At 38.8% G+C, this 25,830-nt stretch overlaps 1 protein-coding gene and 1 long non-coding RNA gene across 2 annotated transcripts; one reads left to right on the forward strand and one right to left on the reverse strand.

Moving 5' to 3' along the window:
- Positions 1-13,510: 13,510 nt before the first annotated feature.
- Positions 13,511-19,020, reverse strand: LOC307008407. Its single transcript, XR_013799814.1, has 4 exons — positions 18,723-19,020; positions 14,656-16,946; positions 14,468-14,572; positions 13,511-13,719 (listed from the first exon to the last, which is right to left on the reverse strand). It is a non-coding gene; the product is annotated as an uncharacterized lncRNA (long non-coding RNA).
- pcgf1 (polycomb group ring finger 1) lies at positions 18,675-23,339 on the forward strand. Its single transcript, XM_079631165.1, has 9 exons — positions 18,675-18,849; positions 20,392-20,497; positions 20,625-20,777; positions 20,869-20,940; positions 21,025-21,130; positions 21,740-21,782; positions 21,912-21,998; positions 22,565-22,645; positions 23,103-23,339. Exons 1-9 carry the CDS (start codon positions 18,691-18,693, stop codon positions 23,151-23,153), a joined length of 858 nt encoding a protein of 285 aa, XP_079487291.1. The 5' UTR covers positions 18,675-18,690; the 3' UTR covers positions 23,154-23,339.
- Positions 23,340-25,830: the final 2,491 nt, after the last annotated feature.

Below are 25,830 nucleotides of genomic sequence, written 5' to 3' on the forward strand. Positions count from 1 at the left end.
TGCATTCCTTGTATGTACACATAGCGAACACAGCTGCTCCCGCTCACCTCGTATCACTGCAAATATCTGGCTCTCCCTTCACATTCTATTAGCGCTCACTCTAGAGCCTCACACACATATCTGAGGGTCTATTCCTCATACGTCTATATTTCCAGCAGGCATCTCCGAGCTCACGTCTGCCAGTTTGCCTCTTTTTAGCATGTGTGTTGAACGCCTGACAAATGGTTTGTGGCGATCTAAAGCCGCATCAAGCTGCCATGGACTCCCAGACCAAACGAATGAGACATATCAGAGCACAGAGGGCACGCTTGCAACACTTCACTGTTTATTTAGGCCATTCATACATGTCAAAAGACTGATGTGCCCGATTCTTTGTGTGTCTTTGAATCTGTGCCAGCCTTGTGGTGTCTGAAAGCAAAGGAAACTAAGTGAATGCAGACTGAGAAAGTGTAAAACAAGAAAGCAAAAAGAAAGTACGAATAGAAGAAACATGCATTCTAAAACAACATTTCAACATTGGTATTCCACAAAATGAACAGTTGAGAAGGTAAATTAGTGTTATCACGATACTGAAATTTCAAACTTCGATACGATCCCTTGAAAAGTATTGATATTCGATACCATTTCCGATACGACTGGGAAACCTGCTATAAACCTCCATACAGATCATATCACGATACTGGAATTTCCAACTTCGATACGATACCTTGAAACATATTGATATTCGATACCATTTTTGAAACCACTGGGAAACCTGCCATATACCTCAATACAGATAATTTATTATCTAATTTGGTTTTATATAATTTGGTTGAAATAGCTTACAAATAGAGCGTCTAGGTTACGACTGTAACCTCTGTTCCCTGAGAACAGGGAACCAGACACTGCGTCGATTGACGCTAAGGGGAACGCCTCAGGCATGACAGGTGTCTGAAATCACAATCAAATGATGGTAATCCTTTTGACCGGCGACAGCCCATGAACCATTAACGTGCGACCTGGAAGTATATAAGGGCGCCTTGCAAACATTATAATCACCTTTTCGTCTGAAGGGACTGTTTGGGAGGCAGGCCCCGAGGCATGGTGAAAAGACACAGTGTCTCGTTCCCTGTTCTCAGGGAACAGAGGTTACAGTCGTAACCTAGACGTTCCCTTTCAAAAGGGAACTTGCACAGCGTCGATTGACGCTAAGGAGAACGATATACCAACGCCACCATACTAAGGGGAGTGCATTTCCACAGGAAAACCTCCATAAACTTTGGAGGACTTTTAATGAAAGGCCTACCTGGGCGCAAAGGCCTAGGACCACAGCTTCAAGTCCTAGTGAGTCCTCCTACCTGGCAGCTAGTAAAGCTAACTGTGCAGTTGCCCATCCTTGGGACTTTTTTTTTTTGAGAGGAAAAAAAAAAATTGAGAGAGAGAGACCAACTACTCTACCCTGAGGTGGCTAATAGCCAGAGGCCCAACACAGGTGTGTGTAGAAAAAACAAGTGCTAGCATAAACATTCCCATTCTTCTTTCTAGAATGATGTTCTGCCACTTAACTCTCCGCTGATAACCATTTTCGTATAAATGAGCGGTGGCCTAAAATGCTCTCACTATGAGAGGAAGCCTAAGCTATAAACATTGTTTTACATCTAGAATGAGCGGTGGCACACCTTCACTTTATCTTACATACGGCAACAAGGGAAGCCATCACATACTGTAGGATTGAAAATAATCCAAGATATTTGAAATGAACAAAGACATTTGCTTTACTGTTTTCCACCCTCTTTCCCCAATGACCATTTGGAGTTCCTAAAGGTACAGAGGGGCTGATAGTGATCAAGGCCTGTAGGCCAAGATGTGTGTACTCCGGGGGTCTATGAATTGTCACATCTTTAGTACAATGGGGGAAGTTTTAATTATTTGATTGGTCAGTTTGAACGTCTCACATTTGGGTTATAGTCACATGGTCAGGGAAAGGATAAAACAAGGGCCTGTCTAGGGTCCTCGGACCATAAGGGCCCGGGCCCTCTCGCTTGCCTGGGCATGGATGCGGATCTCAGCGGTATGCAGGTCCTAAATCCAGCTGAGCGCACCTTCACCTCTTTGAACTTTGACCTTGCCCAAGAAACTAGCCCACTGATGTTGGTGGATACAGGTCGAAAATGGGTTATTCCATACCCTCTCAATCTCCGTATGGAGATCAGGAAAGAATGGAAGGCTCACCTGAGCTGGTGGCTAATGGCCGGGGAGAAACCGATCGTCAAGCCTTCCGCGAGCGACCTCTTCCCCTTCCCTGTTAAGGCAACCCCAGCCTGCCTGCAGGATTCTGAACCCTCTCAGCCACTCTGCCCCGTGTATGCAGATCATTGAATCGTTGAACTAAACTGACAAAAAAGACAAGTAAATAGTCAGTAATAAAATGCTCAAAAACAAATGATAGCACAAATAAATACAATAGAGTAAAGAGACAAATTAAATAAACACGGCTTTCAGGTAATAAATAGTACAGAAATTAAAGTAAATAAATGTGAAGACTATCCCGTGTTATTTTATTGTAAAAATAATAAAATGCAGATGAATACTTACAATTAAAGTTACAAAAGTCAAAAGCAGAGAGTGATTTTCTTTTTTTCGTGCTCTTTAATTAACATGACAGACAGAAAGAAGGTTTATTCGACTGCTGTCACTTTAAGAGCTTATGCAAGAATCCAATATACTGTTAAACAACATTAGTTTTCTGTCAACATTTACGTGTTGTCTGTCAACATTTATGTTCCAAAACTGACTGTATTTATCTGAATAATCGTTTTATCCACTGGAAAGATGCATTTTCAATGGTTTGTTTACTGAACAATCACATAAAAAAATACTGAACTGCACTTCCATTCCTCACCACCTGAAATGAACTACGCCATCTTTTCTGCCTTTCTAATTTGGTACACATCACTGGTGTGTGATGTAAAAGCATAATGCAAACTCATCCCATTACCTGCATAACGTCATCCCACTGAAAGTGAGTCTATCACCATGGCATCCATTGTCTAGCAGGGATGTTAATTACACCCTAATGAAGCGGTTTCCCTGACGACGCCCCACCTCTCGGCAGACAGCTGTAGCCAGACTTCTCTGGCAGGAAGAGCCACAGATGCTCTCTGCTTTCAGGAAGGTAAAGACTATGTTTAATGTTAGTCTGGGAGGAGGACACTGCCTCTGGGATAAAACAGCTGTTTGCTCCCGTAAAATAAGAAAGAACAGAAAAAGTAGCATTGCGAGAAATATGCTGAAAAATGCAGAGGATCATATGACCATACAAGACTCGTTGTTGGTAATTATAGTCCCAGAGATAATGGCATTATCAACGGCAGAAACATCTGCACTGCTCACACAAAACTGCACAGACATGTTTACGGCATGTGGCTGGAATCAACACATGTTTAAAGCGGTGCTTTGCCGTCTAATGAGTAACTGATTCTTTGTGGTATTTTGAGCCGGTTCTGAATTACGTGTTACTTATCTTTTAGTGTAATGGGTAGTGTATAAGAACGTGGGAGTAAAAAATGTCCATGTCCAAAAAATATAGTTTTTCCTAACCAATGAACCTAAAGTTTTCATAACATTTTTAAATATTTTAGGAACAAACCACCTGGTACAGGTTAGCTCACTCATCTAAGTGTTGTGGTGGTTGTCATCACAAAGGCTGCTTTGGAATGAGGATTCTAGACACCTTGCAATGAACATTCTTTTCTAAATAAACATACCGGAGGAATTCACTAATGAATTGTGCCCACTGATAGCGTTGTTTATTTGCACACACTGTCTGCTTTGTTTTAGCACGCTGATTTATGCAAATCATGTAACGGCACAAATACACCCTAATCATTTACTGCTGAATGCAATATGCATGATGCAATACCACATCTTGTGAATGCAGCAGACTTACATGAACTGACATACTTCCCTGGGGTTGTACAGCATCATTAGATAGATGGATTGATAGATGGATGGATGGTTGGGACATATTTACATAAAATAAGTCATGGTTGAGCTAAAAATAATGAAAGCACAGTGAAATGTTAACCAAATTTTTGATCCTTGTATGTATTCTGCCATTTATTGAAATGAGAAGAAACTTGTATCATTTCACAATACTTTCATCCTGCTGGAAAAAGCAGAGTTGTTAACAATGAATTAAGTGTCCATATTTCTGCCCCTTTTTAAATATCATAGATGATTGCATATCATACAAAAAAAAAAGAAAGAAAGAATGAAAGTTAGTTGATGGTAGACAAGTCTTAAAGTAGGAATTTATCCTAAAAGGAGGGCAATTAGGTGCTCTAACAACACTACATCCCTTATCTATTGCCTTTATCAGTGGTTCCTCACAGATTGAGACTGAACTCCACCACTGAGGAAAGCTATTTTAACAAGACCCTTGAAGGAGGAAAAAGATGATCATAAAGTCAGAAGTGTGCGTGGTGTCATGTTAAACTAATCTGTGGAATTTACGAGCTTCTTTCAAGTGCTGACCAGAGAGCAAAGTCTTATGGGATTTGAAAGCCGCACGGTTTCAACCAGGGTCTCGGAGAGGTGAGTTAATATCAGATTCAGCAAATAACCTGTGGTCACTCTGTTTAAACCCTTTTATTTTAAACATTCACAACTCATTATGAATGAACTGAGTTTTGTAAACATGTCAGAGACTTCAGAAGAACGCAAGGATTACAGCACCGGTCAATTTACATCTGTCTCCACTTGTTATTTTCATGTTTTAGAATTTTCTCTAGTTTTAGAGTTTCAACTATAGTGAGGTCACCTTTATCAGACAAAGAAAAACCTGTTGCTAATAGTAACAGATGTGAAATATGAGCACCATTATTCAGGGTAACGTATGTTTAAAGTCTTTATTTGGTGGCAGCTGCGGGTCATGTCTGTATTTTAATACCCTACGTTTTTAACTCGGGGAGGTCTTTGTGACTATGTCCCCATTTCTGTGGGATGCTCAGGCCAGGTCTGGGCAGGCTGTGCTGCACATCTGTGCTGCAAAAATGCCAAAATGTGTGTCAGACTCCATTTAAGCTCACATGAACTAAACCCGCCCCTAGCCGAGTCCTACTGCACCTGTAGCATGCATTCTGAATGGTGAAATTATTCTATTCCCCATGCATTCTCTCCAGCATCTCTCGAGCAAACACTGACCTCTAACAAAAAAAAAGGTCAGGATTTCACTCGTGTGTGAGCGTCTGGGGGCAAGTATTGCAGCAATACGAGCAATGCACGTTAACCTAAGATACTCAAAGTGGAGAGGTGAGAAGAGACTAAACTGGAAAACTTGGAATATTGCATAAATATGTGTCGATTTGTGAGGTCTGACGGAGATGCGCACGCAAGGAATATCTGAATCTGTGTGTATACATCTGTGTGCATGGGGGTAATCTAACAGATTTATGGGCATATCTCCAAAATCAGTCCTCAGCTATGTCACAAGCCATGTGGAGGGTGCTTTATCTGAACTGATGTACTGTGATACCTACAACATCCTGATGAATGGGCAACTTTGGTCATTTGGTGTAAGAGAGAACACACGCACATTCCCCCCCCAAAAAAATCCATTGGAGAGAGAGACAAAAAATTAAGCATGTGAGTAAAACAAAGATATCTGATATACTCGGCTGATTCCTCTAACTTTGGAAAGTATCCAATTTCCAGTGATAACATCATTGTTTGATATGGGCGATGAAAGCGTGATGTTCCATGTTACTGACCTTTAGTGAGCAGTGAATAATACACACACACACACACACACACACACACACACACACACACACACACACACACACACACACACACACACACACACACACACACACACACACACACACACACACACACACACACACACACACACACACACACACACACACACACACACACACACACACACACACACTCACACACACACACACACACACACACACACACACACGCTTTGACTTGTATCTAAATGACATACAATGACATACTCTAGATTTTTAAAGTATAATTAATACAGAGTAACTCAAGCCATAAGCTACTCAGCAAATAAACTAAATAAAATAAAATAAATAAAATAAAATATGCATTTACTTTATGACCTATAATAAGCTTTTATAGTTAATCATAGTTATAGTTATCAGTTGGATGGATCTCGCCAAATAAAGGCTTTGTTAGATTTAGTTTTGTCTCCAATGTCTAATCAAGTAAACATACACAGCAGCTGCAAGCTTCCAATCTTCATTCTGTCTCCTTTTTATTATTTTCTTTCAATGCTTTAGGGGAATTATTTTAATGCACACATCACTTTTAGACTCAAATTCTAGCCCCTCTCTGCATTTAACAGTGCCCCATTCCAATTTATCATATAGTACAGGTCTCAGAGGCGAAAATCTATTTTCACTCTTGACTCTGTCCTTTGAGCACCTTACGATGGATGGAGAGAACCAGTGCGACTAGGTGAAAGGCACCTGCTCTGCACTGCCCTCTGTTGGTCAAGATAATTACTAACATGTCCTTTTCTGTCCATTAAACATCCTTAAAATTAGCTTTATCACTTTAGAACACACACTCAAAAAAATCATGTTGTTTCTGTTTTGTTTTTCTATCTGTACTAACAACTATAGCAATCTTAATTAAAATCAACTTATATTCTGGAACATCCAGTCCACTCATTTTATTTAGAGGAACATTCAAGGTCAAGAGTTGTGTAACATGGAGACAATACATAATGATGAAAAAATACATCAATAACATGGGATTATAATACAATGGCATTGGCTATTAGATCACAGACGTTTAGTATCATTCTGGTGGCCTGAATGATTTCGAGGAACCCACTATAAGATCATTTCACATCTTAGAGGCGATTAACGCTTACAGTAGAGGTAAAATATTGACACATAGATCAGGTGTTATCAAAGCTGAAGAACATCCAAATCTATTGGCAAGCACAGCAGTTTTATCCCAGACAGTTTGGCTGCCCCCACTGGAGTAATTCAAAATTAAATTGCTGCTCAGACAATGATGTGTCCAGAAGGGTCTTTCCCCAGCTTCTCTCTAAAGACAATACTGTAACCCAAAGCAGACAAGAAGCAAAATGGAAGCAACCTCGATGTTCCGAACTCCCCTCTCTCTTTTAAAACAATTCAAGAAAGTTTGAGCACTTTTATGAATACAGAGTCCAGGAGTCAGAGGTCTAACAAAGCTTGGAACATTATCGATCCCACATTTCATTTGCTCTCCATTTACTTTGTCAGCTTTTAACTTAATGGGGTTACCTCGATAACATCCACCTCGCAATCTTGTGTTCCTCTGCAAGCGTTTGAACTGCAGAGTATATCTTGACCTGGCTGAGCTCTTCACACATACCTGTAACTGATTGAACCAAACACACCAGCCAAATGGGAAATCAATGTCCTGTCAAACACAGCTCAGAGACTGTGGTCCCCCCGCTGTTATCAAAATCCCGTCTCTCCCATTGACGCCATAAAGCACACTTTATCACTCATCTGTGAAAACCATGAGGCACTTCTTATCCGAAAAAATTCTATTCATTTTTTTAAATGTTGTTCTTACATTAAACAAACTGAATCAACACCAGCTTTTATAGCATGCAAAAAAAGCTGGCCGCAGTATGGGAAATACAATACTACGCAATATAGTCTTAGTGAGAAATCTTTGAGTTATTCATTACAGCAACCTTTTCTTGTTTTTTTCTTTTTAACTGCGTTTTCATCTTCAGATGACGTCTGAAACTGTTGGATGACTTATTTCCAACACCCTATTCCCAGTATAAGAACCTGTCAACACACGTCAAAGTTGCATAAACACTTGAGAAAATATAGATATTAAAATAAAGTCAGTAGACAGATAAGTGAGATAAAGTGTTTTTGTAATACGTGTCAGTTTTAGCAGCCACTGCCTCACGCCTGATTCAAAGTCACCCACCGTCAGAGAGAAGGAAGCCAGAAGCGCATCTACTTTGCAATCAAAGCATGCGGTGACGTCCAAAGAAGCGCCCCGGCCCTGATGGGAGATAGCGGCCCTGGCTAACTATGTGGTCTTTGTTTTTTTGCCCTACGGTCATGTTTCTGCTCTGTTGATGAGCAAATCAGAGTTAATTGTTGCAAGAAAAGACGAGGTCATCAGCCAGGGTAATTTAAAGGAAAATGAGGTTCCGCTAAAGATGACCTCATCGCTGCGGTCAGAATCCCCTTTCCCGACTCCTCAGGCGGGGATGAGGGTTCTTCTCTGGCCAAATCCTGCACATGTGGCTATATGGGAGGTAGACACTGAGATTAAAATAGGGGTCAATGACCAGGATAGACTGTTCAAAGTGCTTCATCAGTTCTATCCTGTTCAACTGACTGGCCAAGTTACATTCGTCGATAGCTCAAGGGGCTCATAGATCATTCAGCGGCCGTCTGTGTATATCTAGCTGTGTCGTTCATCACATGACTAAAAAATCTACTGGATTTCTAATGTGACCTTTAAACTCTCATTCCCATCTCGGTGGGGCTCCCCCGTTTCCCATGTGGTCCAGGGCTCTGCTGATTGCTGCCTGGATTAGAGCGATGCAGGGAAAGAGTTTTGTGTGCTGTTCGGTGCTCCGCTCTCAGGCCAATGTCCTTTAATCTCGCTGTAACTTTGATCCACCCTCTGATCAGGACCTGCAGGAAAATTAAAGACCTTCCACCCACTCACAAATCTTCAGTTGGCTCACAAGTTTGCCAGGACACTGGTGCATGTCATGAAGGAGTGACTCTTTGGTCACCACAGTTAACAGACAAAGACTTAAACCGCCTGTGCACAAGTCTCTCTTTGGTTCATCATTGAGCATGAAGAGATGAACTTCCTTGACCCGGCTCTGAATTTAAACAATGCTGGGTTTTGAAAGTCAGGGCTGAGGTAGTGAGGATGGCGGGTGTTTAGTATGTGTGTGTTTGGGGTGAGGCAGGGACACACTGTTGCACAATTTCATCCACTTTTTATAAGAATACGTTTCGACACACAAAAGTAAACTGTCCGATCTCTCAGAGTCCACAGCTAATCTCATCCTCACTCCCCCAGTGTAGAAACACACACATGCAAACACACTACTAACTCCTGGAACAAGCAGACAAACATGCTAAAGCAAACACAGACATCAAGCTAAACAGACTGATCGTGTGAATGTCCATACAAACACAAAGAAAAACGGGGGTGATCCATAAACAGGGTGATCCACAAATCACGCAGCACTCAGGTTTAACAAAAGTAAACAACTGCACAGCAAAGCAGTAATTAATGGCACCCTTCCCTTTTCTACAGTAAAGGCATGTCAAACAGTGGGGACCTGGCAAGGTAGATTACCGAAGATTTGCAACACTTGAGGATTACTCAAGAATGCCTGACTTTGATCTCTCTGCACTTAGCCTTTGATTCAGAGTAATTATTTAAAAGAGTGAAGTTTTTTCCCCACCAACACAATGATGAATGGTTCTAATGATTTCTTAATTTTCAGGCAGTGAGACAACCTTATCTGTGTCTGTGTGTGTGCGCCTCAGCGTGTGATTTTTGAGTGCTTTGTCTGCCACATATCCTACTGAGGTGAAGATATCTATGGACATGACTATATTATTTATGTTCATCATTTTTAAATTCAATTTCATGGAGCAGACATAATTCTTAAGGTTGATCTGAGTCCTCCCTGTCTCAAGTATTCTCACCTGCATCTTCTCTCTGCTGCACTAGAGGAGAGAGCACATAAGTTATGGTTAATTACAGAATGGATACATGCACCGCTATGTGATCTTCTGGTTAAAAATAATTCTGCTTGCTGTGCCAAAGTTCTTTTGCATCTCCCACTACTTTTACAATTATAACTTTGTCCCTGCTTATTTTGGGCAATAAAAACTTTATTTTGGTCTATTTTAACATTTTAGAATTTTGCTAAGCTGCAGTGTAAAGATTCAGAATTGAAGAACTGATTTCCTTTCAATTATAACTATAATATGAGTTGGAATTGAATTGACTACACCCCATAGTAAATGCAATTCAGTAAATTACTCTTCCTGTCATTCCGATTCCAATTCAAAGAAATTCAACGCAGGTAATGCATTCTGGAAAATAGTTTTTGCACCCTGGTTCACAAAAGTTATCTGTCTGTAAGACATATAAACCTTCAAGGGTTTTTAAACTTAAACAACAAAACAAAAACTTTCAAACACGGCTTTATCAAACATCCAAAGATTGTCTTACTTGACTAGTAAAAGACTAAAAATGTATTTCTTTGAATTTTAATTGACTTTAATCCTATTTCCTTAAATTAAAATTTGAATTGCAACTCAACATCCTGTTTACTACCTCAGTTCAAATTCAATTCAAATTTTCAACCATTCTGATTGGTGCACAGCACAACCCTGTCCCAAACATACACAATTTTCAGATCCTATTCCCCTGCTATGAAGAAGTACTATATGCAAACCAAAAAGGATGTAGGAGACATGTACTGTAGTGTGATCAATGCCAGAAGGGGAGTGTCATTAATTGTGTGGGGTTAAGACACCTGTTGTGTGTGTGTTAGCTGCAAGCTTCAAGCTTCAAGATACAAGCTTTAAGGATTGGCGTGCCACAGAAGTTATTCCTGCACTCAGCTCCTTAGCGGTTTTGGATGGTTTTTATTGTGCCACTACAAAGGACTTTCAAATCATCTTTGATCTAAATGATGAGGGCCAACATCCTGTTTGGAACAGAAATCCTCTGAAATGCAATACAAAATATGAATGAATTCTCCTTGTATGTCTCCCTCTTACTCTTTCTAGCATAGTCAAGAACAGCACAGTAACATTGCATGCTACCAACAAAAAGATGTAACCCAAAGATGAAAGTATGCCTGCATGTTGGTTGTAAGAAGACCAGACAGAAGAAGACAGTCTCCAAAACAATCCTCTCCTTAATGTAGCGCGGGTATAAGGGTTTCCCAGCCTTTTTTTGTAACTCTATCAAAGCTTTCCCCAAGAGCCAAAAGCATAACTCAGAAAGAACTGAATCTTCAAAGACGGCCACTATCTGCCTCTGCCAGCTTGCTACGTCTCATGGGCGGTCAAGGTTTCTGATTAGCGGTTATCGGGTGCTGGCGTCTCTCGTGTCATTGTGGGCTGTTAGGTGAGCCCTTCTGACTGCTTAGGCATGGCCAAGTGGGGCTACATTTGCTCATGGCTTTTTGCCATCTTAAAGCATGATCTCAAACAGCCATGGCAGATAACAATGGCGGAACATCCAGCCATTCAGTAATTACAGCGGAAACTGGTGTGTCACGTTACAATCTTTAGGTAAGCCTAAACCTGATTTATCAAAGGGTCCAAAACATGCAATTTCTCTTGAACTGTTATCAGAACATTGAAAATGTCTTAATCCATCACCTAATCGATTAACTGTAAAGTCCAATCTCAACTCTGACAAAATTAATTGCTTGATATCTAACCAAAGATTCCAGCAAAGTGAGGCCGGTTGCACGAGTGTTAAATTACCTGCGTGCCAAACTCGTGTCTCGGGTCCTATGGAGGAGCTCCAGAAGGATAAAAGGAAAAGTTACAACAGTGCAAGACGAGAGAGGACCAGGCCTGGGACTTTATGCTGTTGTTTTGCTTTAGTTCATGAGGGGGTCTGGCAGCACAAAGTAGCGGTTAACGCCAGTGGGTTGTGGTGCTGGAGTGACTTGCCGGGGGATAGATAAACTCACTGCTGTCCGCCTGGGTTCTGGAGGAACATCTGCTGTCCATGAGGGAATGGAGGAGTTGCCCCTGTTTGCCTAAGGCCAGAGCCTGTAGCCTTACGCTATGCTGGGGAGAAGCAGGCGAGCGAGGGAGCTCGTGGCCAGCAGCCCAAAGCCAGAGAAGCCTTTGCCATCCACCAGGGGATGTAGCAGACAAAGGCCGTCCTCGTCCCACAGAGGAGCTCCGGAAGGATAAAAGGAGTGATGACAGTGCAAGATGGAGGAGGACCAGGCCTGGGACATTAGGTTGTTGTTAGGGGTGTCACGATTCTCCAAATCCTTGATTCGATTAATTTTTCGATTCTAAGGTCAAGGTTCGATTCGATTCTTACATTTTTTTTTTAAAGCACAGGTTGCTATGCCATGCATTTTTAGACTATACTTGTATGCAATATAATATCTGACCTTTTTTCGCAATATACCACACTACATTGTCAAATTTAAAACATTTATTAACAACATAATGTAACAATAACGTTTATCTTCAGTCAATTGAAAACTTAAGCAAAATTACCTGCCATCTAGTTTCTCTTTTGTAACTGCAGTCTTCACAGAAGATGACATTCTAGTTCACAACAAAACAAACAAACAGTTGTTGGTTTAACAGATACATCCATGGTTTTGTGGTGCCTCTAGAGATGCCCTCAACCTCAATTTACATCAACAAGGCGACATAATGAACAACACTCATCTCATTCGTGAAGGTGAAAAAACTGTGACATGCAAGATTTATTGTATTCAAATTTAAATGCAAAACTAATAAAAGGCGTGAGAGTCGGCTGTTTTTGTTAATTTTAAGTTTTAATTCAAAATGTTTGAGATTTAGTACATGGTTAAATTTTACCACATACTTGAGCAACTTAATATTTAATCTATATAGAAATGCATTGAATAATACGTTGTTTAAATTGTGTTTAAACGTGAATACGTCTATTAAAGAGTGTATATGTGTACAAAGTGAATCGCAATGCTGACAAAACTTTTTTTTAAATAAAAGTTGCTAATAACTTCTGAATTTGAAATCGAACTTTGAACGCGAACTGGCTGTAGCTAAGTTAGTGGAGGTTGACTCGCAGCACTTCAACACACTTGTTTTTTTTTTCACTTGGCAAGCCTATCGGACGTGACATGGTGGCGTGGCAGCATCCATTTTTTGGTTCCATTTTTTAATTGACTTAATTTCGGACGATTGTTGTGACAATCGAAATTGTGACACCCTTAGTTGTTATTTCTATTTTAATTTAGGAGGCAGACGTCCGTGAGGGGCTGCTGCTTTACTTTTGTTTATATTATTAAAGTTGTGTTCATCATTTGCCGGTTCCTACCTCCATCCCTGAACCTTGAACTTTGTTGTAAATATCTTTAAGAGTCTTCCACAATGTTGTTTTGGAGTCTGTACCATTGAAAACAATGCAGGTCAAACCCACTGACCCTTAATAATTCCAGCAAGGCATTTTTGAGAGGTTTACATTTAGTTGATTCCTTTCAGGAGAACCCATCTGAACTGGCTGCTGTATGTCTTAACACCTGTGAAAAGGTACTTCTATGTACAAATTTACTTTATATTGGGCCCAGTCCAGAATGAGCCAGTTATGAAGGAATGTGAAGCCGTGCCAGGCTAGCACGGCTGCTGCTCCTCTGAACAAACAGGAGTTTCGGGCGTGAATGCCATGCCAGTTCATCTGAGACCAAAAAGCTCAGTCTTTTGCCATCAGCGGCCTCATACCTGTCATTGATTTAACTCAAGGATTTATTGGAAACCAGAGTTTTTAATCATTCGGAATTACAGGGTTTAGTTTTAATTAAATTGACAAAAACATAATCCTGCCAGTATCTCTGCATGTAGAGGTCATTTTGGTTTCTGCTATTGAAGGTGTCAAAGTCAGTCAGAGATGGGTCCAAAATGGTTTCCTTAATGCTTAATGCTTGCTCCCTCTGTCTACCTGTGGAAAAATAAGAATAAGCATCAGAAAATCAGTCTGGTCTGCTTGCAATCAACTACACTTAGTGAATGACAGCATTGTGACATTTTAAAAGAAAACCCTAAAAGCCTTCAACCCCCTCGCTCTGGGCATGGTTCCAGCTTGTCTTGACAAATCCCCTGTCTTTGCAGCAGTCAGTTTCACACCTGATAGGACCACCTGAGTACATTCTCCAGAGGGTGAAATCAGAGAGGGCCATCGTGTGTACCCTGCCCCAATCCACTCTGCTTTAAAACGTTACCATGAAAACAGAATGCACACATATCCACTGTAACCGAGTCCTGTAGGGTCACTGAGAAGTCCATTTAAAGAATTCTCTTCATATGCGAGTCTTTGACATGGTGCAAAATCGTACATTATCCAGTATGTGTTGGACCTCCAAACTTATGGTCATTCATTTCAAATGTTCATATAAAGATGTATTCCTGGGCAACAGTTAATGCACCAGATTTATGATATATTCCAAAATAAATAACTAAATATACATACAAATACTGATCAATTCCTAATTAATGACGTTATTAATTATTAATAATTGTATTATTATTATTAACTTTTAACACAAAAATAATAAAATGAACACAAAATAATTATATTTTTAACACATACACACAAAAGCAAAAGTGTTCATAATTCATGATATTCTAATAATACACACATGATGGTGGTTTTTCTAGACATTTACCATTAAAGAGTGTCAAGAGCTTACCTGCCTTAGTAGTTTGGTATTTTTTTCTTTGTCTCTAGCACTGCACCTGTACTGTTTCTGTGCAGTACTGCATGGCCCGTAAAGTTTACCAACCAACAAAAACACCTGGAAGAGAACACAACTTTTTCAATTGTATTGTTAAGATAGTGTCTGCTTACCATATATATTTGAATGTAAACATTGCCTACCTTTCAGAGCTAGTTCAGCCACAATCTCTGATCCCACTGGGTTGAAAAGCTTCAGACTCTACCAGTACGCTGGCACACCCAAATTACGGGCATATTGCCAGTCATTATAGAATAGACATACAGACATGGGCAGTTTGTCTAGGTTAACTGCAGTTATCTAATGATGGACTATCAGCTGCCCAGAAGGTCTACACTCTCCGCACGAGCACCCCCTGGTGGGGGAAAAACTGTCTGCTAATTATACTTAAAACAATAAAAATCCAAATCTTTACGTATCGTCTTGTTTTGAGTGAACATACTTTAACCAGCACACAGTATGTAAATATTTAAATAAAGGATCAAAACACTAGTTGTAGAACATCACGAAAGGATGGTGAAAGATGTGTTGTCAAGTCTGTTCTTCTTTGTGCACACTTTGTTAGTTCAGTTATCCAGGTCACAGAAATATAACTCAGTTCCTCATTCACTATTCAACAGCCTGTAAGCCAATTAACTCATCAGGTCATAGGAGCAGTTCAGCGCCTCTGACTACAGATTCAAAGAGGCTGTTGATACTCACATTTCGAATTTAGTTTTAAAATTAGTTTTGAATTCACATTTAAAAAAATGTCACTTTGTTTTTGTTTTAATCAAATAATTTGTAAGGAATCATAATATCAGCTAGTATTTACTGCAAATGTCAACAATGAATTGTAAGTAAGAATACCATCTAGCCTACCTCAGAATTACTATGACTAATATTAAATTAATATAAGCAATAAGCTATATCAATGTAACTCACAGCCTTGAGAGGCCTTTATTCAATAATAAAAGCTATAAAAACAGTATTTCAGTAAATTGTTGGATTTACTAACAATCATATTAATACAAATAATTCTTCCACCAAGTAATATAGTTAATAGGTAATGTGTTTTGATGCATCAATGTAGAATTCAAATGATGTGCAGTCACAGGTATGTGCATGTTGTATTATGTTACAGCGCTTTAAACACGGCTTGACTGATCAGAATTTTAACAATCTGTTTCATAAAAAGAAATGACAATAAAATGATCCTGAACTACCCCCTCTTCTTCCCGTAAGAGTCTTTGTGTTTTGAGCTGTCGTCAGCGTCCTGGCAGCGGATCAGGGCTCTTGGAGGGGGTTATCTTCATTAGCTTGCCACTTGGCAGCTAATTGCTGGAGCAGGCGAAAACAAAAAGCTCGGTGTCCGTCCCTACATGCTCTGATTGCTCTGGGACAGGGGGAGGCAAAAGTCTGTGCGCCCCAAACAGAGAGCCTCACTTTGGCATGACTTGGCAGGCGAGGCTCCTCCCCTGTATGGATGTTTGTTTGGTTGTTTTTGGAGCTTTAGGTGAACAGGTCTAGGCCGGGAAACTGAATTCAGCATGCAGTCTTTCCCTTTTCTTTATCTCGGTTTTTATTTTTTTGGGGGGTCAGGGGGGTTACCTACAGGATACATACTAAATCCCTTAATTCAGGAGGAAATAGCATCTCAGAAAAGTGTTGTGGAATCCCTTCGAAATAGACAATTAATGTGTAATTTTGGGCTAAGACCATTGTTCTAATTCTAATCAAATGAAATTAAAAAATACAGAACCAAGTTGTTTTGATAAAGCTCCACTGGTTACATATCTTCAGTCATGCTGCATGACTTTTTACACATCTTAGCAGTCAAGAAAATAAAGCAGCTTTTTAATGAATCAATGAGACGGATTGTTTCCACTTATCAAGATATGGCTTCAATTCAGGGTAAAGGCGGTCGGCAATTGTAATTGCTTTAGTAAAACATGTTCTTGTTCTTCTCCCTCACATGAATGAATCTCAACAAGAAACAGATTGTATCACTCTGTGATTTTAGTGACATGTTTTCATTAAACCTTCTGTAACATCCCTCTCGTATCTCCCTCTGCACTGAACTCTATCCAATGGAAATGACTCCAGTTATTGGACATTAGTTTACCTTATCTTCTTCACTTTGATAGCCTTTGGCTGACAGGTGAAACAATCATTTTGTTTTTTTATTTTAGATACTAGGGAGAGAAGCTGGAAGGATTTGATATGTGTCTAGACAAAATGCAACAAGAGAAGGTCTTACTGTCCATAAACCGTCTGAGATAAGGCGAAGAAATAAATGCCACTGTGTGCCAAAGGGTTCAGCATTTCTTTCTCTTCTCTTTGATGCGTTCAGCTATCGTCAGAGCTTGTGGTTGTGTTCTGTCCGCCCCAAAGGCGTTATTTGTATGTGGAGTCAGGTGCTGTCACTCAGATGTGCGGTAACCCCATCAGATGTCTGTTAAAACAAAACACAGCTTCACAGTTCAGACTTGCAGTGTTCAAAATTCATATGGATATCTACAGTTACTGCTGAGTTAAACACTGCTTCATTCAGGTTCGCAATGACAGTCAATATTAGACTTTTGTGTAAAGTACACATCGTGTCCAAACAGATGAAAACAGGATTAATTCTAATGGGTTTTGACAGGTAAGACCACCTATGAGACAGTATTAGTTAAAATGAAGAAAACCAATGCACATAAAGACACTTTGTTCTAAGCCATTCTTTTATAATAATAATAAGAAATAAGAAATGCTGTTCCTTTTTACCCAATTTTGAGATACATTTTAATTGGAACCAATAACGATGAATTTGCATTTGCTAAATTGCAAAAGTCATGAAAAAGAGCAGAAATCAGACTTCGGACTGCAGAACAAGTGCGGGCTGTTCACTTGTTTCTGAAGCATTAAAAGGAATCCCTGATAACTATTCAAGTAAGTATAGGGACATCTAGCGGTCACGTTGCAACATTACACTTTTTTGGTGTATACAATACGTGTTTGGTTATACGAAAATAATTGTAACTGTCCACCAGTTTGTAAGAACAAAAAAATGGCATGCAAAAAAACTAAAGTCTTTGGCAAACGTAACGGTTTAATTGTACACAAATTAAAAAAAAATATGCTGTGAGGGTTATGGTCCGTTCAAGAGGTCAGTTTATAAGTGTTAACTGTCCCAAAACATGTTTTTTTTTTTTTTTTTGTCACCAAAAAAGTGTTTTGGAAAGACAAAATTGTAATGTTGTATACTATAGGCCTATCAACTAGGCTAAATGATCAATCGGGTAGCCTACAACAGTAGGCCTACAACCAAATTGAACCAACTGTAGGCCTACATGATGTACAGTATATCACACAGCGTTGTTTTCATTCTCGAGAACATTAAATATGGCAAGCTGAACATTTGTACATACGTAGGAACATTCCTTTAAATGTGAATCTACTCCAATGAATTGTTCACATAAAATGGAAATTGGACATACAATTGTTTGAATAGCATTCAAATAAAATAATTCTCATTCAAAAAGTAAATATAAGGTTTAAATAGGCTGCTATGTTTATGAGAGTATGATGGTTGGTTTACATTTCAACCTTAGTGAGAGAAAAATTTAAATAAATTATGTCTGAAGGTCTAAGGATGGAGATATAAGCAGTTTTGAGTTAGTATTCTATTCTATTCATTACCACCATAGATATTGACACATGTCAAAAAGTGGTTGATCAATAATATTCGACAGCTTCTTAAATTTATGTTTGGCCCCTCTAATCTAGAACATTTTATCCATGTTCTAATCTATTCTATTCTATTCTATTCTATTCTATTCTATTCTGTTTGAGTTTGTATATATGTAATGGCCGTACGAAAATTAACAATAGTTTTCCTACAAATAAAACATCATTACTAGTTAAACCAAAACCAAAACTAGTTTAACCATGGTTTTGCGATACTAACCATAGTTTAGCAGTGGTATTTGTAGTAAAACTGTGTTTTACAAATGGTAATCAATCCCCTTCTACTTTGATAAAACCATTGTTCATTTTTATAAGGGATGATCCTGTCAAATATGATCTCTCTCAAATATAAATACAGTTTAAGAGTCAAAACGCATATGATGTAAAAAAAAAAATTATGTGTCTGTTTGCACACACACAATGATAATATCAATGTGGGATGGAAATGAGTGTGTGTGTAAAACAGCATGTCCCCCCGCCTCTCGGCGACCGAACTCACCCACTCTCCCGTTACCCGGAAGTATGCAGAATTCCCAAAGATGGCGGAACAAGGTCCGATGGCGATAGCTATGCGGCTAAGAAATCAGCTGCAGAACGTCTACAAGCTCGACCCATTACGGAACGAGGTGAGTGAAAGGGGCGAAAAACGTTTCTGCGTCCATCTTTTGCCGCGTGCTTCCCGCGCTTACTATAAACGCGCGTGAGAGGGGCGTTCTGTGTGGCGCGAAAGCCGAGAGATGGAGCGCGAGACCGTGCTGCGTGTCTGCGCAGGCGTGAGTGTTGCGAAGAATCAATCCACTGTGTCTAGCCGCGGTTGTGTTTTTGTTCTCCGTGGCGTTGGTTTTCTTGTCAAATCCGTTCCATACGAACCCCCTGCTTTTTAGTTCCCCCCCATCTCCAAAATTCAATACACGAATAAAAAGGGTTGTTTGTGCCTGCGCTCCTAAACGAACATAGCGGTGGTGGTTGACGTCGCGTGCTGAGCTGTGATATCCCACACATGATTATTGATGCGCGTTGGCCCAGACGAGTGAACAAGTGCATCGTTATGATCTGCTTCAGCATGCATTTTCGGCAGCACATGTCCGTGTTGAACATAAGTGACAGAAAATGTACTTTAGAGTTAACGGGACACCTTGGTGCATATGCGGGGACATGCCGTGTTCTTCTTACCTCAACATCGAGTCCTTGTTGAATTCAGTGGCTTCAAGTCCTGGTAATGATTGATATTAAATTAGTAGTACTCGCTTAGACTATACTCTGGTTTATTTAGCCGGTCGCAGGCTCGCTTGTTTACAAATGAGTCTGACACCTGACTCGCTGAAAAGTGAAAAGTGCGCGCTTCTGCCGCACCACATGGAGCGTGCATGTAAATCGTTAGTACACAAATTTTACTTTATTTCAGAAAAGGCACGTGATGTAAAAAATACATACACCTAAACTTTTTTTTTTTATCGACTCAATTTTTTTTTCTTTTCTAAATTTTTAATCACGTTTGGCATCTAGTTTGCCTTCGTTTTAATACTTGATAATAATTAATAAGAGGTCATAAAAACGGCATAGCCTAATTATAGATTAAAATTTGGATTCAAGTAGTTTCAATAACATTTTCAGCATGTCACAATGCGGGACACTGCTGACACTTGATTCAATGTCAGCTATCTGTATTAGAATAGATGTATTTCCCCCCCCCCTAGTCACCTAATTTATTGAAACTGACCATATGCATATGAAGTTGACAGATGGGAATGCCATGGATAAAATGTGTTATTCATACATTTTAACGTGAGACACTGTGATTTCAATATTGTACTGTAGATGTGCTATCAAGGACTGCCCTAAAACCATATTAAATGGATAGTTCACCCACAAATTAAAACCCTGTTGGTCCAAACCTGTAATGAGTTTCTTCTGTTGAACACAAAAGAAGGTATTTTAAAGAAAGTTGGTAACCAGACAGTCTATGGCACCCATTGACAACCATAGTATTTTTTCCCTACTATGGAAGTCAATGGGTGCCATCAACTGTCTGGTAAGTAATGACAGAATTTGCATTTTTGGGTAAACTATCCCTTTTAATGTTAAAGGCTGGTGATTTAACATAAATTCAGAATGTCACATATCTCAAACTACATGCATGACATGTTTTCCCCTGTTTGGTACCACAGGAAGAAGTTAAAATAAAGATAAAGGACCTAAATGAACACATCGTTTGCTACCTCTGTGCAGGATACTTTATCGACGCGACCACAATCACAGAATGTCTCCATACGTGTAAGTGTTGTGTACTTCATCTCTCTCCTAATAACACTCTCAAATGAACACGGACTTTACAATTATTATATATGCTGATGAAATCCACAAGCTACTTTGTTGTACTGAATACTTACTCTCTCCACAGTCTGTAAGAGTTGCATTGTGAAGTATCTCCAGACCAGCAAATATTGTCCGATGTGTAACATCAAAATCCACGAAACGCAGCCCCTGCTGAATCTAAAGCTGGACAGAGTCATGCAAGACATTGTCTACAAACTAGTCCCGGGTCTACAAGAGAGTAAGTACAGTGCACAGGATCAGTTGAACCTGGGTGTCAGTTTGTGTGACTCCTGGTCAGTCGTGGTTAAATGTCCATCTGATCTTCTCAGGCGAAGACAAGCGAATTAAAGAATTCTATCAGTCACGGGGTCTTGAGCGCATCATACAGCCATCTGGAGAAGGTACAGGATTACATGTAGATAGATACTGCTGTTAATGTGTTTTTATTAAGATTGTTATTAAGTGTGTTTGTGTTTTCCTTGTAGATTCAGTTCCAGATAACACAGGATTACCGTACACAAGCTTTGACCACTCCAAAGCTCACTTTTACAGATACGATGAGCAGGTCTCTCTATGTCTGGAAAGGCAAAGGTAAGACGGCAGTAAAGGTTATTACGTTTTTTTTTTAACAGTACTGTTCAAAAGGCCCATCTTATTAAAAAAAAAAAAAGGAAATATATACTCCTTTTCTGAATGGATGCATTAAATGGACAGTAAAGACATTTATAAATGTTACAAAATTCAATCAAACTAATCTAATCAAACAGATTCTGTTCTTTTGAACTGTCTATTCATCAAAGAATCCTGAAAGAAATAACCGTTTCCACAAAAAATAAATAAAAATAAGCATCATAACTGTTTTTAACATTGATGATAATAATGAAAAATGTTTATTGGGCAGCAAATCAGCATATTATAATGATTTCTGAAGGATCATGTGACACTGAAGACTGGAGTAATGATGCTGCAAATTCAGCTTTTAAACATATTCAAAAAACATATTCAAATAGTAAACAGCGATTTTAAATTGTAATAATATTTCACAATATTTCTGATTTGACTGTATATTTGATCAAATTATTTCAGCCTTAGTGAGCAAGCATAGACTTCTTGCAAAAACATTAAAAAAAAAAAAAAAGCCTTTGAACAGTAGTTCTGATAAGCAGAATCCTATCATAATTTCATTTTTGTTTTTTACAGCTCGTCATTTTCCGGGAAGGACAAAAATAAATTAACTCTACAGGTAAGACGACAGCCACAGAGGGAATATGATGCACCATGATGATTCACTCTCAAGAAAACCTTAACACGGCTTGTTTGTTTCTATTAGAAGCGATGACAAATTAATACATTTCAAGTTATGTTCCTGCAGCAGAAATTTGTACGTTGTTCAGTCAGGACTGAAGTACGGCATCTGAGGAAAGTCTTATGTCATCGACTTAACGTGGAGAAACATCAGGTCTGACTCGCTTTTCTCTTTCTTCCCATGCTTTAAAGAGCCATCGCTTTTATATTTAGGACCATATTTTGTCAAATATTTTGCATCGCCACCAGTTCTATTTATATGCTATAAAACTGATTTACTTTTAAAGAAAAAAAAATACTGTAATTTCAAAGCCAACTTTTTAGTTTTTGTTGCATCTGGTCTACTAATTTAATTCATCTTTTGTTTCTAATATGCAGTTGATCCCAGGTATAACATGTTTTCAGTGTACTAAAATTATACATAGCACTGTGTTTGAAACAAAGAATTCACCCATGTTGTGTTGATGGAGTCTAGCCTTGAGCTCACAGCTGATTGGTCTGTTGTTAGTGATCGTGAACGTGACATGCGGCTTCGATGCTTCCAGACACTGTATTAGACAGATGACATTTGATTAATTATATAATTGGCATGTATGATTTGTATATCGCAGTTAGGACAGTTTAGAGATAGATTTTTAACTAAACCTCTCATTTTTTCCCCTCTTTTCCACCCTCCTGCCCTGTTTTCTTCTCTCCTCTCTTCTCTTTGTTGTACTACAGGTCCAGATGTTATTCAATAACGAATCTCTCCCAGATCACATGACCATGAAGCGTCTCTGGCTGTCTCACTGGTTTGGAAAGGTATTGTAGTCTCGACGTCTCCAGCTAATTTCATACCGCATTCTTTCACACCATCAGTCCGTTTGCTTTCCCTTTAGGAGGGATCTATATTTCCATAGCACACTAGCGATTTACTGTGCTCCGGTTTACATCTTCTGAGGGGAATCACAGCACAGGCAGAGATTTATTAGGACTAGGAAAAGCCATATGCCTGATGTCGCCTTGTGGTCTGAAAAATGCAATAGAAGTGCTATTCTCCATATTGCTTCATACGGGGTCTTGCTGCGGTTTGTGGGGCGTCAAAGTGTTGTGAGAATTTAGCACGAGTAATTCCATGCCTCATATGCTTTAAATGCAGCGGATGACGCTCTGCCAGCAATATCTGTTTAGTGTCAAAGTCATTAGCCTGTCAACAAGATGATGCTTAGCTTTTCTTATTCTAATCCTTTTTCTTTTTCTCTTGTCTCTCTCGTTTTAGGCACAACCGCTGGTACTCCATTATACTATAAAAGACAAAAGGACTAGATAGGATTATGTTAAAATATCAATTGGTGTAAATATTTTGTATTTCACATATTCTATTTTAATAGCTTTCTGTGCATAAATACTTATTTTTTTGTTTTGTATTTTTGAAAATAAATTTTAAGTGGTATAAAATACAGAGTGCATTTTGTATTGTATGTTTTTTTTTAAATGAAATACTTTCAGTGCAATTAAAAAAAATATATATATTTATGAAATAATATATGAGCACAAATGATGTCTAGCCTTGTTTTAGTCGAAATTAATGTTTATATTTGTATGGCCAGTGTTTTTAGAAGTCGACCACTAGGGTGCAGTGTTGGTCTTCAGGAGAGCTCCACTAACACCAATCCCTTTCAGTCACCTCACAATGACTATTAGGATCATCTTCATCTCAAGGCATTTTTCATCTCAAGAGTATATGCTACATTATATGGAGTGCTCTGAAGATGCAGTGACAACCTCAGGCAGAATGTATATTCGAAACGCAGAGAAAGCAACAGTTGTGATAAGAAACGCTTTAAATGCCTCATGAAACAAGGACAACCTATAGGCTTATAAACACACACACACACACACACACACACACACACACACACACACACACACACTATTTGGAAATACACGTTGTTGTAATAGGAATACGTGGTACAATTAGGTAAAATTATTATTTACCATGTTGCCTCTGTGTCCAGTCTTTGTAGCCTACATGTCAGTATGCTTTTCTTTCTTTTTTCTCTCTTTTTAAAAAAAAATCTGTTGGCTATTTTTTTGTTGTTGAAAATATATACATTTCATAATAATTTTTTCCTGCATTTATTATTCTTAAGACCAAATAGCCCTACATTTTACCATGATAAATTCATACCGATTTACAGTTAAAATAATACAAAATACAAACGTTTGAGGGTCAATGAATAGTAGGCCTACGAATATTACTTTGTAGCCTACCATTTTTTTTGTTTACTAATGTAGTAGCCTATTTTAGTAAGAAATGTTAGGTTACTATTAGTAGGATAGGCAATTCGTTTTTTTCCCCTCCCTTATGTAAAGTAGCCTATTAATTAATAGCCTATATAGAACACACACATTTTAGGCTTTAAAACAACTCTGCAGTTAATTTTCAATTAAAGAAAACGAAATGTTTTTCGCAATTATGTTATTTTACATTAAATATTTACATAGGCTAGGCTATATGTGCACATATGACTTTAAAAAACGAAATCAATTAAATAGATGAACTTCGTCACCGGTATAGGCCTCTAATGTAGCCTAGCCTAATTTCGACAATTTCGCGATTGCTAAAATAGCCTATTAAAAAAGACTCAAGGCTAAAAAAAATTGGTTTTATTTCGTTTTTTTTCTTCTGTAATAACAAATAATTTTAAGTCGACTAGCCGATATTTTTAACGAATCTAAAATATAGCATAATAAAAGAAATAATAGGCTATTTATAACATTCAATACGGTAATATTGAAGTAGGCCTGTAAGCAAATAGCCTATTGTAAAGCGTTATTCTAATTGTTTATTTATATTATATATGGTAGCCTATTATTTTTTTTATATTGTCTTTGCTAGCCTATGAATCAGACTTTAAATGAAAATAAAGTAAGAGTAATGATTTTACAATGTCTGTAACATATAGCCTGTTAGGTTGAACACACATGCGTTTCCATATCTGTCTGTGTAAATAAAAACTGTTACTATACCGCCTTTTACTGAATGAAAAGTTTCACTATAATGTAGCAGATTTGCTGAAAGGCTGTATTTTAAAAACATATCTTTCTCTAAAGTGAAACATGCTGCTCTCATCCGAGGGTCCTTTCAGAGAGTTTAAAGCGCTTGTTTTCTCGAATATTTTCACACTGTGAAATCATGGCTTTCAATAGCCTATAATAGTCACATTTATAGGCTATTCATATACCTTCGAATTCCAATCATCGCGATTCTCAGTTGGAACCCGATGCATTTCGAGCAGAAAACTGAGCTCTGAGAATGCGTCTCTCCACAATGCGCTCAGAGAAAAATCTGCTTGACTTTTCAACCCCAACTATTCCAAGCGATTAGGTCAATTGTACTTCCATCTTCTCGCTGCCCCAAAACTGCTGCCGTGATCTGCCCACAAACGGACACAAATGGGCCGAAAGAAATTCGCCAGACCAGGATGCAACAATCCTCCCCATTTCCACCGGCTTCCTATTGAGATTTATTCATTAGGAACCGCATGCAAATCATCTGCTATTCATGGGCGTTTTTAACACACGGGCACAGATGTGGGGTATTATTCGGGCTCGACCGACTGAAACTGTTAATGCGCACTCAAAGGCGGGTTAACCTAATCAATCATGTTGACTAGTTTGTGTTAGAGAAGATTCATAAACCATATGGCGCGAGGAGGAAAGCAAGCTTTATGTTGTCCTCTTGACAATGCGAGAGGGGGGGACCTTGTTCAAGTGTCCTAATTAAGCTTCAGGCACTTAACACACACACAAACACTCTTAACACACACAATGAACCGATGTGTAAGAGAGCCCTGCCTCTCTCAGCTGTTTAACTCCAGAGAGTGTGCCATTCGAGTATTTTATGACACCTTTTCCTTATTGCACTGTAAAAATAAAATAAAATAAAATAATGCCACTAAAATTTTAAACTTAAATTTAATTGCTGTCTTAAAATTTTAGAT

Source organism: Phoxinus phoxinus, assembly GCF_949152265.1.
Source record: "Phoxinus phoxinus genome assembly, chromosome: 12".
NCBI classification, from domain to species: domain Eukaryota; kingdom Metazoa; phylum Chordata; class Actinopteri; order Cypriniformes; family Leuciscidae; genus Phoxinus; species Phoxinus phoxinus.

Bases quoted from the DNA above. Each gene is read 5' to 3' on its own strand.
- pcgf1 (XM_079631165.1), top strand. From the start codon at position 18,691: ATGTCCCCCCGCCTCTCGGCGACCGAACTCACCCACTCTCCCGTTACC. The intron at 18,850-20,391 runs GTGAGTGAAAGG...TTGGTACCACAG, and splicing joins TCGACCCATTACGGAACGAG to GAAGAAGTTAAAATAAAGAT. The intron at 21,783-21,911 runs GTAAGACGACAG...ATGTTCCTGCAG, and splicing joins AAAATAAATTAACTCTACAG to CAGAAATTTGTACGTTGTTC.